The sequence below is a fragment of the Scylla paramamosain genome, chromosome 49 (assembly GCF_035594125.1).
Source record: "Scylla paramamosain isolate STU-SP2022 chromosome 49, ASM3559412v1, whole genome shotgun sequence".
Lineage (NCBI taxonomy): Eukaryota > Metazoa > Arthropoda > Malacostraca > Decapoda > Portunidae > Scylla > Scylla paramamosain.
Window position 1 is genome coordinate 460001 of NC_087199.1, and position 12500 is coordinate 472500.

The 12500-nt window shown below is 47.1% G+C and overlaps 2 protein-coding genes across 2 annotated transcripts in view; one reads left to right on the plus strand and one right to left on the minus strand.

The window, feature by feature from the left end:
* LOC135095580 (DNA-directed RNA polymerase II subunit RPB1-like) overlaps window positions 1–12500 on the plus strand; it is a 16927-nt gene that overhangs the window by 3288 nt on the left and 1139 nt on the right. Inside the window, 14 exon segments of the mRNA XM_063996483.1 lie at window positions 11–141; window positions 484–997; window positions 2786–3008; window positions 4178–4423; window positions 5495–5704; window positions 6376–6603; window positions 7525–7764; window positions 8218–8796; window positions 9060–9371; window positions 9620–9883; window positions 10338–10500; window positions 11006–11166; window positions 11705–12454; window positions 12457–12500. The exon segment at window positions 12457–12500 is cut by the window's right edge and continues 1139 nt beyond it. Of these exon segments, the coding sequence (XP_063852553.1) occupies window positions 11–141; window positions 484–997; window positions 2786–3008; window positions 4178–4423; window positions 5495–5704; window positions 6376–6603; window positions 7525–7764; window positions 8218–8796; window positions 9060–9371; window positions 9620–9883; window positions 10338–10500; window positions 11006–11166; window positions 11705–12454; window positions 12457–12500 (4065 nt within the window).
* Window positions 12046–12500, minus strand: part of LOC135095581 (CTD nuclear envelope phosphatase 1 homolog) — an 11540-nt gene continuing 11085 nt past the window's right edge. The window contains exon 6 of the mRNA XM_063996484.1: window positions 12046–12301. The gene's annotated coding sequence lies outside the window, so the exon portion shown is untranslated. The remainder of the gene's footprint in view (window positions 12302–12500) is intronic.

A 12500-nucleotide genomic window follows, 5' to 3' on the forward strand; every position in this document is an offset into this window, starting at 1 on the left:
CCCCCCACAGGTACCAGCCAAACATTAAACGCGTGGGTGTAGATTTAATGGCGGAATGGAAGCATTTGAACGAAGACACCCAGGAGAGAAAGATCACCTTGTCTGCCGAGAGAGTCCACGAGATTCTCCGCCATATTTCAGGCAAGTGGCGGGGGGTGCGGGGGTGCTGGGGGGTTGGGGGGGTAGGGGAAGGGTTGGGGCAGGTTGGTACCGAGTGGGGTCCCCGTGGGGTGTAGCGTTTGCTGGGAATTGATGGGGTTGTGATGGTGGTGGTGGGGAAGGAGAAGGAAGAGGAGGAGGAAGAGGAAGAAGTGTTGATGGAAGACTAGGAGGAGGAGGAGGAAGAGGAAGAACTGATGATGGGAGACTAGGAGGAGGAGGAAGAGAACCACACACACACACACACACACACACACACACACACACACACACCACAGGACCCCCATACACACTTGACCTTTGACCCCGCTCTCTCCCCGGCAGACGAGGAATGCTACTTGTTAGGAATGGACCCCAGATACGCGAGGCCAGACTGGATGATCTTAACAATTCTCCCAGTACCTCCCCTTCCGGTACGCCCATCTGTCGTGATGTACGGGTCAGCGCGGAACCAAGACGACCTAACACACAAACTGGGTGACATAATTAAGTCCAATAATGAACTACTACATAATGAACAAGGTGGAGCAGCTGCACACATTATCTTGGAGAACATTAAAAGCCTACAGTTTCACGTGTCGACTTTGACTGATAACGACATCCCAGGCCTCCCGCGGGCGCTGCAGAAATCTGGGCGCCCTCTTAAGGCCATCAAGGCGCGGCTCAAGGGCAAGGAAGGCAGGATTCGTGGGAATTTAATGGGAAAAAGAGTCGATTTTTCAGCTAGAACGGTGATTACAGCAGATCCCAACCTAAGGATAGATCAAGTTGGGATTCCTCGCTCCATTGCACAGAACCTTACGTATCCGGAGATTGTGACGCCCTTCAATATGACCAAGTGAGTGTGCGGGGCTGTGGGGGCGTCTGGGTGGGGTGTAGGGGGTGTGGGTGGGGTTTGGGGGGGTGTGGGTGGGGTTAAGTTAGCTGGTTTGGGGAGACTGTGTGATTTTTGTGTTTTTTGGGTTTTTTGGGTGTTTTTGGGTTTTTGGGTTTTTGGGTGTTTTTGTGTGTTTTTGGGTGTTTTTGGGTTTTTGGGTGTTTGTGTTTTTTGGGTGTTTTTTGGGTGTTTTATGGTTGTTTTTGGGTGTTTTTGGGGTGTTTTGGGGTGTTTTTGGGGTGTTTGTGTGTGTTTAGGTTTTGTTTGTTTGCTTGTTTGTTATGTTGGGTGTTCACTGTCGCTAATCACCACTAACAAGTCTAACTACCTAACAATGTACTCGTTAGCACAAAATAATAGTAGTAATAGTAGAAGTAGATTATTACTAACTAACTGATCTCTTGCTCTAACTACTACTACTACTACTACTACTACTACTACTACTACTACTACTACTAATTTGAGCTAACAAGCCTCAAATCACCCCAAACAACCCTTTAACAAACCAAATCACCCAAACAAGCCTAACTACCCTTTAATCACCCCTAACAAGCCTCAAATCATCCCAAACAACCCTTTAACACCCCAAACTACCCCTAACAACCCAAAAGCCAACCAAAACAACCCTTTTACACCTCGAACAAGCCCAAACTAACCCTTTTACACCCCAAACAAGCCCAAACTAACCCTTTTACACCCCAAACTAACCTTCCTACACCACAAGACACCTTAACAAGCCTAACTACCCCTAACAAGCCCCAAAAATCACCCAAAACAACCCTTTTACACCCCAAACAAGCCCAAACTAACCCTTTTGCACCCCAAACAACCCTTTAATGACCCCTAACTACCTTCTTACACCACAAAACACCCTAACAAGCCTAATTACCCCTTTTACACCCCAAACAACCCTTTAATGACCCCAAACTACCTTCTTACACCACAAAACACCCTAACAAACCTAACTACCCCTTTTACACCCCAAACAACCCTTTAATGACCCCTAACAACCCTTTAATGACCCCTAACTACCCTTTTACACCACAAAAACACCCTAACAAGCCTAATTACCCCTTTTACACCCCAAACAACCCTTTAATGACCCCAAACTACCTTCTTACACCACAAAACACCCTAACAAACCTAACTACCCCTTTTACACCCCTAACAACCCTTTAATGACCCCTAACTACCCTCTTACACCACAAAACACCCTAACTACCCGTTTTACACCCCAAAGAACCCTTTAATGACCCCTAACTACCCTTTTATACCACAAAAACACCCTAACAAGCCTAATTAACCCTTTTACACCCCTAACAACCCTTGAATGACCCCTAACTACCTTCTTACACCACAAAACACCCTAACTACCCGTTTTACACCCCAAAGAACCCTTTAATGACCCCTAACTACCCTTTTACACCACAAAAACACCCTAACAAGCCTAATTACCCCTTTTACACCCCAAACAACCCTTTAATGACCCCTAACTACCTTCTTACACCACAAAAACACCCTAACAAGCCTAACTACCCCTTTTACACCCCTAACAACCCTTGAATGACCCCTAACTACCTTCTTACACCACAAAAACACCCTAACAAGCCTAATTACCCCTTTTAGACCCCAAACAACCCTTTAATGACCCCTAACTACCCTTTTACACCACAAAAACACCCTAACAAGCCTAATTAACCCTTTTACACCCCTAACAACCCTTTAATGACCCCTAACTACCCTGTGCAGGATGATGGAGCTTGTTCGCCGCGGTAACAGCCAGTACCCGGGTGCCAAGTACATTGTGAGGGAAAATGGCGCCCGTATTGACCTCCGTTACCACCCAAAGCCCTCTGACCTCCACCTGCAATGTGGTTACAAGGTGGAACGTCACATTACGGACGGAGACCTTATTATCTTCAACAGGCAACCCACGCTTCATAAGATGTCCATGATGGGCCACAAGGTCAAGGTAAGGTCATTGGGGGTCATGGGGGGTCGTGGGGGTCATGGGGTGGGGTTTTGGGGTGTTTAAGGGTGTTTTTGGGGTGTGTGTATGTGTGTGTGTGTGTGTTTGGGGTGGTTGTGGGTATGTTAGGGTGTTATAAAGGGGTTTGGGGTGTTTTAAGGGGGTTTTGAGTGTTTTTAAGGTGTTTTTGGGGTGTTTTAAGGGTGTTTTGGGGTGTTTTGGGGTGTGTGTATGTGTGTGCGTGTGTTTGGGGTGGTTGTGGGTATGTTAGGGTGTTATAAAGGGATTTTGGGTGTTTTAAAGGGGTTTGGGTGTTTATAAGGGTGTTTTGGGGTGTGTGTACGTGTGTTTGGGGTGGCTGTGCACTTGTTGGGGTGATGCAGGGGTGAGAAACGAGGCTAACTACTTAACAAGCCAATTAATAATGGTAGTTTAGTAATCTTTCAAATATTACAATAATAATAATAATAATAATAATAATAATAATAATAATAATAATAATAATCTTACCTAATTGTCCCACGTAGGTAGAACTGGCCAGGTAACATAGGTAATTAATTAATACCTTGTAATGAGAGAGAGAGAGAGAGAGAGAGAGAGAGAGAGTACATACCTCCTCCTCTCACGAAGGCTTGTGGGCCACTGAAGGAGAGAGGGAGAGGGAGAAGTGCGAGGTAAAGAGAGTTGCCATGTATAATATTTTTACATTAATAATTACGTGGTCAGGTCAAGAGAGAGAGAGAGAGAGAGAGAGAGAGAGAGAGAGAGAGAGAGAGAGAGAGAGAGAGAGAGAGAGAGAGAGTGTGTAGTTTGGTCTCTCTCTCTCTCTCTCTCTCTCTCTCTCTCTCTCTCTCTCTCTCTCTCTCTCTCTCTCTTCTTTTCCTCCTCCTCCTCCTCCTCCTCCTTCCCTCACCTTCTCGTTTTCTTTGCCTCCGTCACCAACCCCGTTTTCTTCACCCCTTAACGCCAATACCCCATTTTCTATGCCCCGTGACCTTACCCTTATTTACTTTCATTTTCCATCAAATGAACACGTATAATCGCTTCCTTACGAGTATGACTACCTTGTACTTGCTCATATTACATCAACACCACCCTTTTTTCACCCCCTTCACCTCGTAATGGCGTTCCTGTTACCTGACCTTCCCTGCCTGTTTCCTCACGCCCTTTAGGTTCTGCCATGGTCGACCTTCCGTATGAATCTCTCAGTGACCTCTCCTTACAACGCTGACTTTGACGGTGACGAGATGAACTTACACGTTCCTCAAAGCATGGAGACTCGGGCTGAAATTGAGAACCTTCATTTGACCCCTCGGATGGTGGTGACGCCCCAAAGTAACCGCCCCGTCATGGGAATTGTCCAAGACACCCTCACAGCTGTCAGGAAGATGACCAAGAGAGATGCTTTCCTAGATAAGGTAAGGGGGTGTTAAGGGGGTGTTGTGTGGGGTGAATAGTTGGTGTTGTGTTTGGGTAAGGCTGGTGTGGTGGGGTGGGGTTAGCTGGTGTGTGGGTTAGGGTAGCGGTGATGGGGTGATGGGGTGAAGAGGCGGGGTGCTTGTGTGTTAACAGCATTCATGTCTAAACACCTCGTTTGTCTTGTCACTAACACAAATTTACGAGACGAGATCAGAACATTTAAACCTGCATTATTAGAGACACCAGTAGTAGTAGTAGTAGTAGTAGTAGTAGTAGTAGTAGTAGTAGTAGTAGTAGTAGTAGTAGTAGCAGTAGCCTTGTAGAGACATCCAGGGGCGCCACAAGTAGAAAAACTCAAGACGTCACGTTAAACTCCCTTGAAACACAAATATCCTCTCCCCAGGGCGAAATGATGAATCTTTTAATGTTCCTGCGACTTGGGATGGTCTGATGCCCCACGCAGCACCAGTAGCAGCAGTAGCAGTAGTAGCAGTAGCCTTGTAGACACATCCAGGGGCGCCACAAGTAGAAAAACTCAAGATGTCACGTTAAACTCCCTTGAAACATAAACATTCTCTCCCCAGGGCGAAATGATGAATCTTTTAATGTTCCTGCGACTTGGGATGGTCTGATGCCCCACACAGCACCAGTAGCAGCAGTAGCAGTAGTAGCAGTAGCCTTGTAGAGACACATCCAGGGGCGCCACAAGTAGAAAAACTCAAGACGTCACGTTAAACTCCCTTGAAACACAAACATTCTCTCCCCAGGGCGAAACCAGTAGTAGTAGTAGCAGTAGCCTTGTAGAGACATCCAGGGGCGCCACAAGTAGAAAAACTCAAGACCAGTCACGTTAAACTCCCTTGAAACACAAACATTCTCTCCCCAGGGCGAAATGATGAATCTTTTAATGTTCCTACCGACCTGGGACGGTCTGATGCCCCACCCAGCACCAGTAGCAGCAGTAGCAGTAGTAGCAGTAGCCTTGTAGAGACATCCAGGGGCGCCACAAGTAGAAAAACTCAAGACCAGTCACGTTAAACTCCCTTGAAACACAAATATCCTCTCCCCAGGGCGAAATGATGAATCTTTTAATGTTCCTACCGACTTGGGACGGTCTAATGCCCCACCCAACCATCTTGAAGCCCCGGCCGCTGTGGACAGGCAAGCAACTCTTCTCCCTTATCATTCCCGGCAATATTAACTTGGTGAAGACCCACGCAGCGCACCCAGATGACGAGGATGACGGGCCCTACAAGTGGATTTCCCCGGGAGACACGAAGGTGAGGCGTGGGTGGGTGAGGAACTCTGTGGGTGAAGGATGTGGTGTTTTGCTTTGCCTTGTGGTGTCTGTGTGAGAGAGAGAGAAAGAGAGAGAGAGAGAGAGAGAGAGAGAGAGAGAGAGAGAGAGAGAGAGAGAGAGAGAGAGATTTCCTAAGATTTCTCATTCTCTAACGTTTACGCCCCCTAAACACCCCAAAACACACCATAAATACCCCAAAAACACCAAAAACACCCCAAAAACACCCAAATACACACCAAAAACACCCAAAAAACACCCCAAAACACACCAAATTACCCAAAAACACCCCAAAACACACCATAAACACCCCAAAAACACCAAAAACACCAAAAAACACCCCAAAACACCCCAAAAACACCAAAAACACACCAAAACACACCAAAAACACCAAAAAACACACCAAAACACCAAAAACACTCCAAAAACACCAAAAACACCAAAAAACACCAAAAACACCCAAAAAAAACAAAAACACCAAAAACACCCAAAAAACATCCCATAAAAAAAAAAAAACACCCAAAAACACCCAAAAAAACACCCCCAAAACACCAAAAAACACCCAAAAAACCCCCAAAAAAACCAAAAACCCCCAAAAAACCCAAAAACCCACCAAAACACACCCAAAACTCAGCACTCCTATCTCCCACGCAGGTTCTTGTGGAGCACGGAGAACTGGTGATGGGTATTCTGTGCAAGAAGACCCTGGGCGCCTCCTCTGGGTCCATGATGCACGTGGCTTGGATGGAGTTAGGTCACGAGATAGCTGGAAGGTTCTACGGCAACATTCAGACGGTGGTGAACAATTGGCTGCTTCTGGAGGGGCACTCTATTGGTATAGGGGACACCATCTCTGACCCAAACACCTACAGGGTCATCCAGGTAAGGTCTGGGTGGGTATTCTGGGGTGTTTTGGGGTGTTTTGGGTGTTTTGGGGTGTTTTTGGGTGTTTTTGGGTGTTTTTGGGTGTTTTCTGTGGGTTTAAGATAGTTTGGGGTGTTTTTGGGTGTTTTTGGGGTGTTTTCTGTGGGTTTAAGATAGTTTGGGGTGTTTTTGGGTGTTTTTGGGGTGTTTTTCGGTGTTTTTGGGGTGTTTTCTGTGGGTTTAAGATAGTTTGGGGTGTTTTTTGGGGTGTTTTTGGGTGTTTTGGGGTGTTTTGTGTGGGTTTAAGATAGTTTGGGGTGTTTTTGGGGTGTTTTGTGTGGGTTTAAGATAGTTTGGGGTGTTTTGGGGTGTTTTTGGGTGTTTTTGGGGTGTTTTCTGTGGGTTTAAGATAGTTTGGGGTGTTTTTGGGGTGTTTTTGGGTTTTTGGGGTGTTTTGTGTGGGTTTAAGATAGTTTGGGGTGTTTTTGGGGTGTTTTTGGGGTGTTTTGTGTGAGTTTTATAAGTGTGTGTGTGTGTGTGTGTAGCTTCATCCCTGTCTCCCCATCCCTTACACCCCACACACACCCCAAAAAACACCCCTAAAACACTCCAAAACACCCACAAACACCCCAAAAACACTCAAAAACACCCCAAAACACACCACAAACACCCCTAAAACACTCCAAAACACCCAAAAACACCCCAAAACACTCACAAACACCCAAAAACATCCAAAAACACCCCTTAACACCCCAAAAACACTCAAAAACACCCCAAAACACTAAAAAACACTCAAAAACACCCAAAAACACCCAAAAACACCCCTAAAACACTCAAAAACACCCAAAAACACTCAAAAACACCCAAAAACACCCAAAAACAGTAAAAAAAAACCCCAAAACACCTTTTAACACCCCAAAACACCTTTTTACTCCCCAGGACACCATTCGAAAAGCCAAAGAAGATGTTATTGACGTGATCCACAAGGCCCACAATGATGAACTGGAACCTACCCCGGGCAACACACTCAGACAGACCTTCGAAAACCAAGTCAACAGGATCTTGAACGACGCCAGGGACAAAACAGGTGGATCAGCCAAGAAGTCGTTAACGGAGTACAACAACCTGAAGGCGATGGTGGTGGCGGGATCAAAGGGTTCAAATATCAATATCTCGCAGGTGAGGGGTGTTTGGGGGTGTTTGGGGGTGTTTTAAGGGTGTTTTAAGGGTGTTTTTTTGGTGTTTTTTTGGTGTTTTTTTGGGTGTTTTTGGGTGTTTTAAGGGTGTTTTGGGGTGTTTTGAGTGTTTTTTGGGTGTGTGTCTGTGATGTACCCCTAAACACACACACACACACATACACACACACACACTCTCTCTCTCTCCCTTAAACACACACGCACACACACACCCACACACACCTTCCCTCTCCCAGTCACCCACACCGTAACCAAACACACACACAAACACACACACACTCCTTGTAACCCTTCCAAACACACACAAACACACACACAGTCCTTGTAACCCTTCCAAACACACACAAACAGACACACACACTCCTTGTAACCCTCCCAAACACACACAAACACACACACACACATACTCACACACCCTCTCTCTCTCTCTCCCTAGGTTATAGCATGTGTGGGCCAACAGAACGTGGAAGGAAAAAGAATTCCATTTGGCTTCCGGAAACGCACTCTGCCTCACTTCATAAAGGATGATTATGGACCAGAATCACGTGGCTTTGTTGAGAATTCTTACCTTGCCGGCTTGACCCCTTCAGAATTTTACTTTCACGCCATGGGGGGCCGCGAGGGGCTCATAGACACAGCGGTGAAGACGGCAGAGACCGGGTACATCCAGCGGAGACTCATTAAAGCTATGGAGAGCGTTATGGTGAACTACGATGGCACAGTTCGAAATAGTGTAGGACAAGTTATTCAGTTAAGGTACGGGGAAGATGGACTGGCAGGAGAATTTGTCGAATTTCAGTCTCTCCCTTTAATTAAGCTTTCAAATAGGCGTTTTGAAGATAATTACAAGTTTGACCTTGGTAATGAGAGGTACTTGAGGCGTCTGTTTACTGACGGTGTGGTAAGGGAGATCTTAGGCTCCCCAACGGCTATATCCACGCTGGAGGAGGAATGGAAGAGGCTCCAGGAAGACAGAAAAGCCTTGCGGGAGATCTTTCCAAAGGGGGATACTAAGGTTGGTTTTTTGTTTTTCGTTTGTTTGCCTTCGTGTTTGTGTTGGTGTTTGTGGTGTTGCTGAAAGGGTTACATGTGTTTTTTCCCGTTTTCTTTAAGTTTTTTTCACATCAAGGTCTCAAGATATTAGCTCTCTCTCTCTCTCTCTCTCTCTCTCTCTCTCTCTCTCTCCAAGATTTAGCCTCAAAACACTAAAAACACTCTTTCTCCCTCTCTCCCTCAAAACTAAAAACACTCTTTCTCCCTCTCTCCCTCCACACACAGGTCGTCCTCCCTTGCAACTTAGAGAGAATGATTTGGAACGTTCAGAAGATATTCCACATCAACAAACGCAACCCTACTGACTTATCGCCACTAAAAGTCGTAGAAAGCATTAAAGACATGTTCTCCCGTTGTGTGGTGGTATCTGGCAACGACCCCATCAGCAAGCAAGCCAACGCCAACGCTACGCTCCTCTTCCAGTGTTTAGTACGCGCCACACTGTGCACGAAGAAGGTCGCAGAGGAGCACAGGCTGTCTCTGGAGGCCTTCAGTTGGCTCATAGGAGAAATTGAGACTCGATTTTCACATGCTATTGTAAGTTTGCAGCGGTTTTAAGAGTGTTTAAGGGTGTTTTTTGGGTGTTTTGGGTGTTTTGGGTGTTTTTTGGGGTGTTTTTGGGGTGTTTTGGAGTGTTTTTGGGTGTTATAGAGTGTTTTTTTTGGGTGTTTAAGGGTGTTTTGAAATTCTCTCTCTCTCTCTCTCTCTCTCTCTCTCTCTCTCTCTCTCTCTCTCTCTCTCTCTCTCTCTCTCTCTCTCTCTCTCTCTCTCTCTCTCTCTCACAGGCCAGCCCCGGGGAGATGGTAGGTGCCCTGGCAGCGCAGTCACTCGGAGAACCAGCCACGCAAATGACCTTAAACACCTTTCATTTTGCGGGCGTGTCGTCAAAGAATGTGACCTTGGGTGTGCCGAGGCTGAAAGAGATCATAAATATATCTAAGAGACCCAAGGCGCCCTCCCTCACGGTGTTCCTTGTGGGCGCAGCAGCCAGAGACGCGGAGAAGGCCAAGAACGTGTTGTGTAGACTGGAACACACCACACTAAGGAAGGTGAGGTTCCCTAGGCGTGTGTCTGGTGGTGCTGGTGTTTGTGGGTGTTTTAGGTAAGAAAGAGAGTATTTAGTGGCGTTGTGTGTGTGTGTCTGTGTGTGTGTGTGTGCCTCCAGCAGCCTCTCACAGCCTTCCCCAGCCTCTCACAGCCTCCCCCAGCCTCTCACAGCCTCCCCAGCCTCTCACAGCCTCCCCAGCCTTCCCCAGCCTCTCACATCCCCTCACAGCCTCTCACAAGCCCCCGGTACCTCAGAACTCTCCCCAGCTCTCCCCAGCCAGCCGCTCACACTCCAACACAGCCTCAGTAAAAACACACCCTTCAATATTTCTCTTTACCAACCTTCCACAGTTATCCCAGCCCCTCCCAACCTCTCCCAGCCTCTCCCAGCCTCTCTCAGCCTCTCCCAGCCCCTCTCAGCCTCTCCCAGCCCCTCTCACTCTCTCTCTCCCTCAGGTAACGTCCAATACAGCCATCTATTATGACCCTGACCCGCAGAACACCGTGGTTATTGAAGACCAAGAGTTTGTTAACGTGTATTATGAGATGCCTGATTTCGATGTGTCCAGAATCTCCCCTTGGCTACTTAGAATTGAACTCGACAGGAAGAAGATGACTGGTATGTGTGTGTGTGTGTGTGTGTGTGTGTGTGGGGGGCGGTGCGAATGGGGGTCAGTGAAGGTTTTGGGTGTTTTGGTGTGTTTTTTGGGGGCGTTTTGGGTGGTTTTGGGGTGTTTAAGTGTGTTTGTCTTGATCAAGGGTGTTTTGGGTGTTCTGTGTGTGTGTGTGTGTGTGTGTGTGTGTGTGTGTGTGTGTGTGTGTGTGTGTGTTTGGACTCTACGAATCTGTTTTAAGTATATTTTTTTGTGTATTTAAAGTGTTTTTGGAGTGCTGTGTGTGTGTGTGTGCGCGCGCGCGCGCGCGCGCGTGTGTGTGTGTGTGTGTGTGTGTGTGTGTGTGTGTGTGTGTGTGTGTGTGTGTGTGTACGGTAACTTAACGTAACCTAACTTAACGTAACCTAACTTAACCTAACCTAACCTAACCTAACTTAACCTAACCTAACCTAACCTAACCTAACCTAACGTAACCTAACCTAACGCCGCCTTTACCACGCCCACACCCAGACCGCAAGTTAACGATGGAACAAATTTCACAAAAGATTAATTCTGGCTTCGGCGACGACCTCAACTGTATCTACAATGATGACAACGCTGAGAAACTGGTCTTGAGGATCAGAATCATTGTGGGTGATGATAAACTGGGAGCTGAAGACACCGAAGAACAGGTGTGTGGGTGTTGACGGGGTGTTTTTTTGGGTGTTTTTGGGGTGTTTTTTGGGGTGTTTTTGGTGTGTTTGGGTGTTTTTGGTGTTTTTGGTGTGTTTTGGGGTGTTTTTGTGTGTTTTTGGGGTGTTTTGGGGTGTTTTTTGGGGTGTTTTGGGATGTTTTTGGGGTGTTTTTTGGGGTGTTTTGGTGTTTTGGGTGTGTTTTTGGTGTTTTTGGAGTGTTTTTGGGGTGTTTTGGTGTTTTTGGGGTGTTTTTGGTGTTTTTGGGGTGTTTTTGGTGTTTTTGGGTGTTTGGTGTGTTTTTGGTGTGTTTTAGGGATGTTTAAAGGGGTTTTGGGGTGAAGGAAGTGTGAGAGAGAGAGAGAGAGAGAGAGAGAGAGAGAGAGAGAGAGAGAGAGAGAGAGAGAGAGATGAACATAATAATAATAATAATAATAATAATAACAATAACAATAATAATAATAACAAAAACTTTTCTTCCCCTCCCACCACCACCAACACCACCACCACCACCACCACCACCACCACACCCAAACAGGTAGACAAAATGGAGGATGACACGTTTCTGCGCTGCATCGAGGCTAACATGCTGAACGACCTGACCTTGCAGGGCGTGGACACCATTTCAAAAGTATACATGCACCTCCCACAGACGGACGAGAAGAAAAGGGTGATTATCAACGAAGCTGGGGAGTTTAAGGCTGTGGCTGAATGGCTGCTTGAGACAGACGGCACGGCGCTAATGACTGTGCTGAGCGAGAGACACGTTGACCCAATCCGCACGACCTCCAATGATATCTTAGAGGTTTTCAATGTCCTAGGGATTGAAGCTGTGAGAAAGAGTATTGAAAAGGAGATGAATGCTGTTCTTATGTTTTACGGTCTCTACGTGAACTACAGACACCTGGCCCTGCTCTGCGACGTGATGACCAGCAAGGGACACCTCATGGCCATCACCCGACACGGCATCAATCGCCAGGACACAGGGGCGCTCATGAAATGTTCCTTTGAAGAGTCTGTTGATGTTCTAATGGAGGCGGCCGCAGCAGCTGAGGTAGACCCTGTTCGAGGAGTGTCCGAGGCGATCATGTTAGGACAGCTCCCCAGGTTAGGTACGGGCGCCTTCCACCTCCTCCTTGATGATGAGAAGTGCAAGTTAGGTATGGAGGTGCCAATGCCAGGGGTGTCTCTCTTACCTAACCTCCCCACCGCCTCCCGATCTCCGTCTTCCTCCCCGTCGCACACCCCCTGGACAGCTAACACCCCAGCCATGTCTCCCTTTGGTGGGTGGACCCCCGGGGAGGCCTCACCCCCAGCGGCCCTGTCTTCTCCCC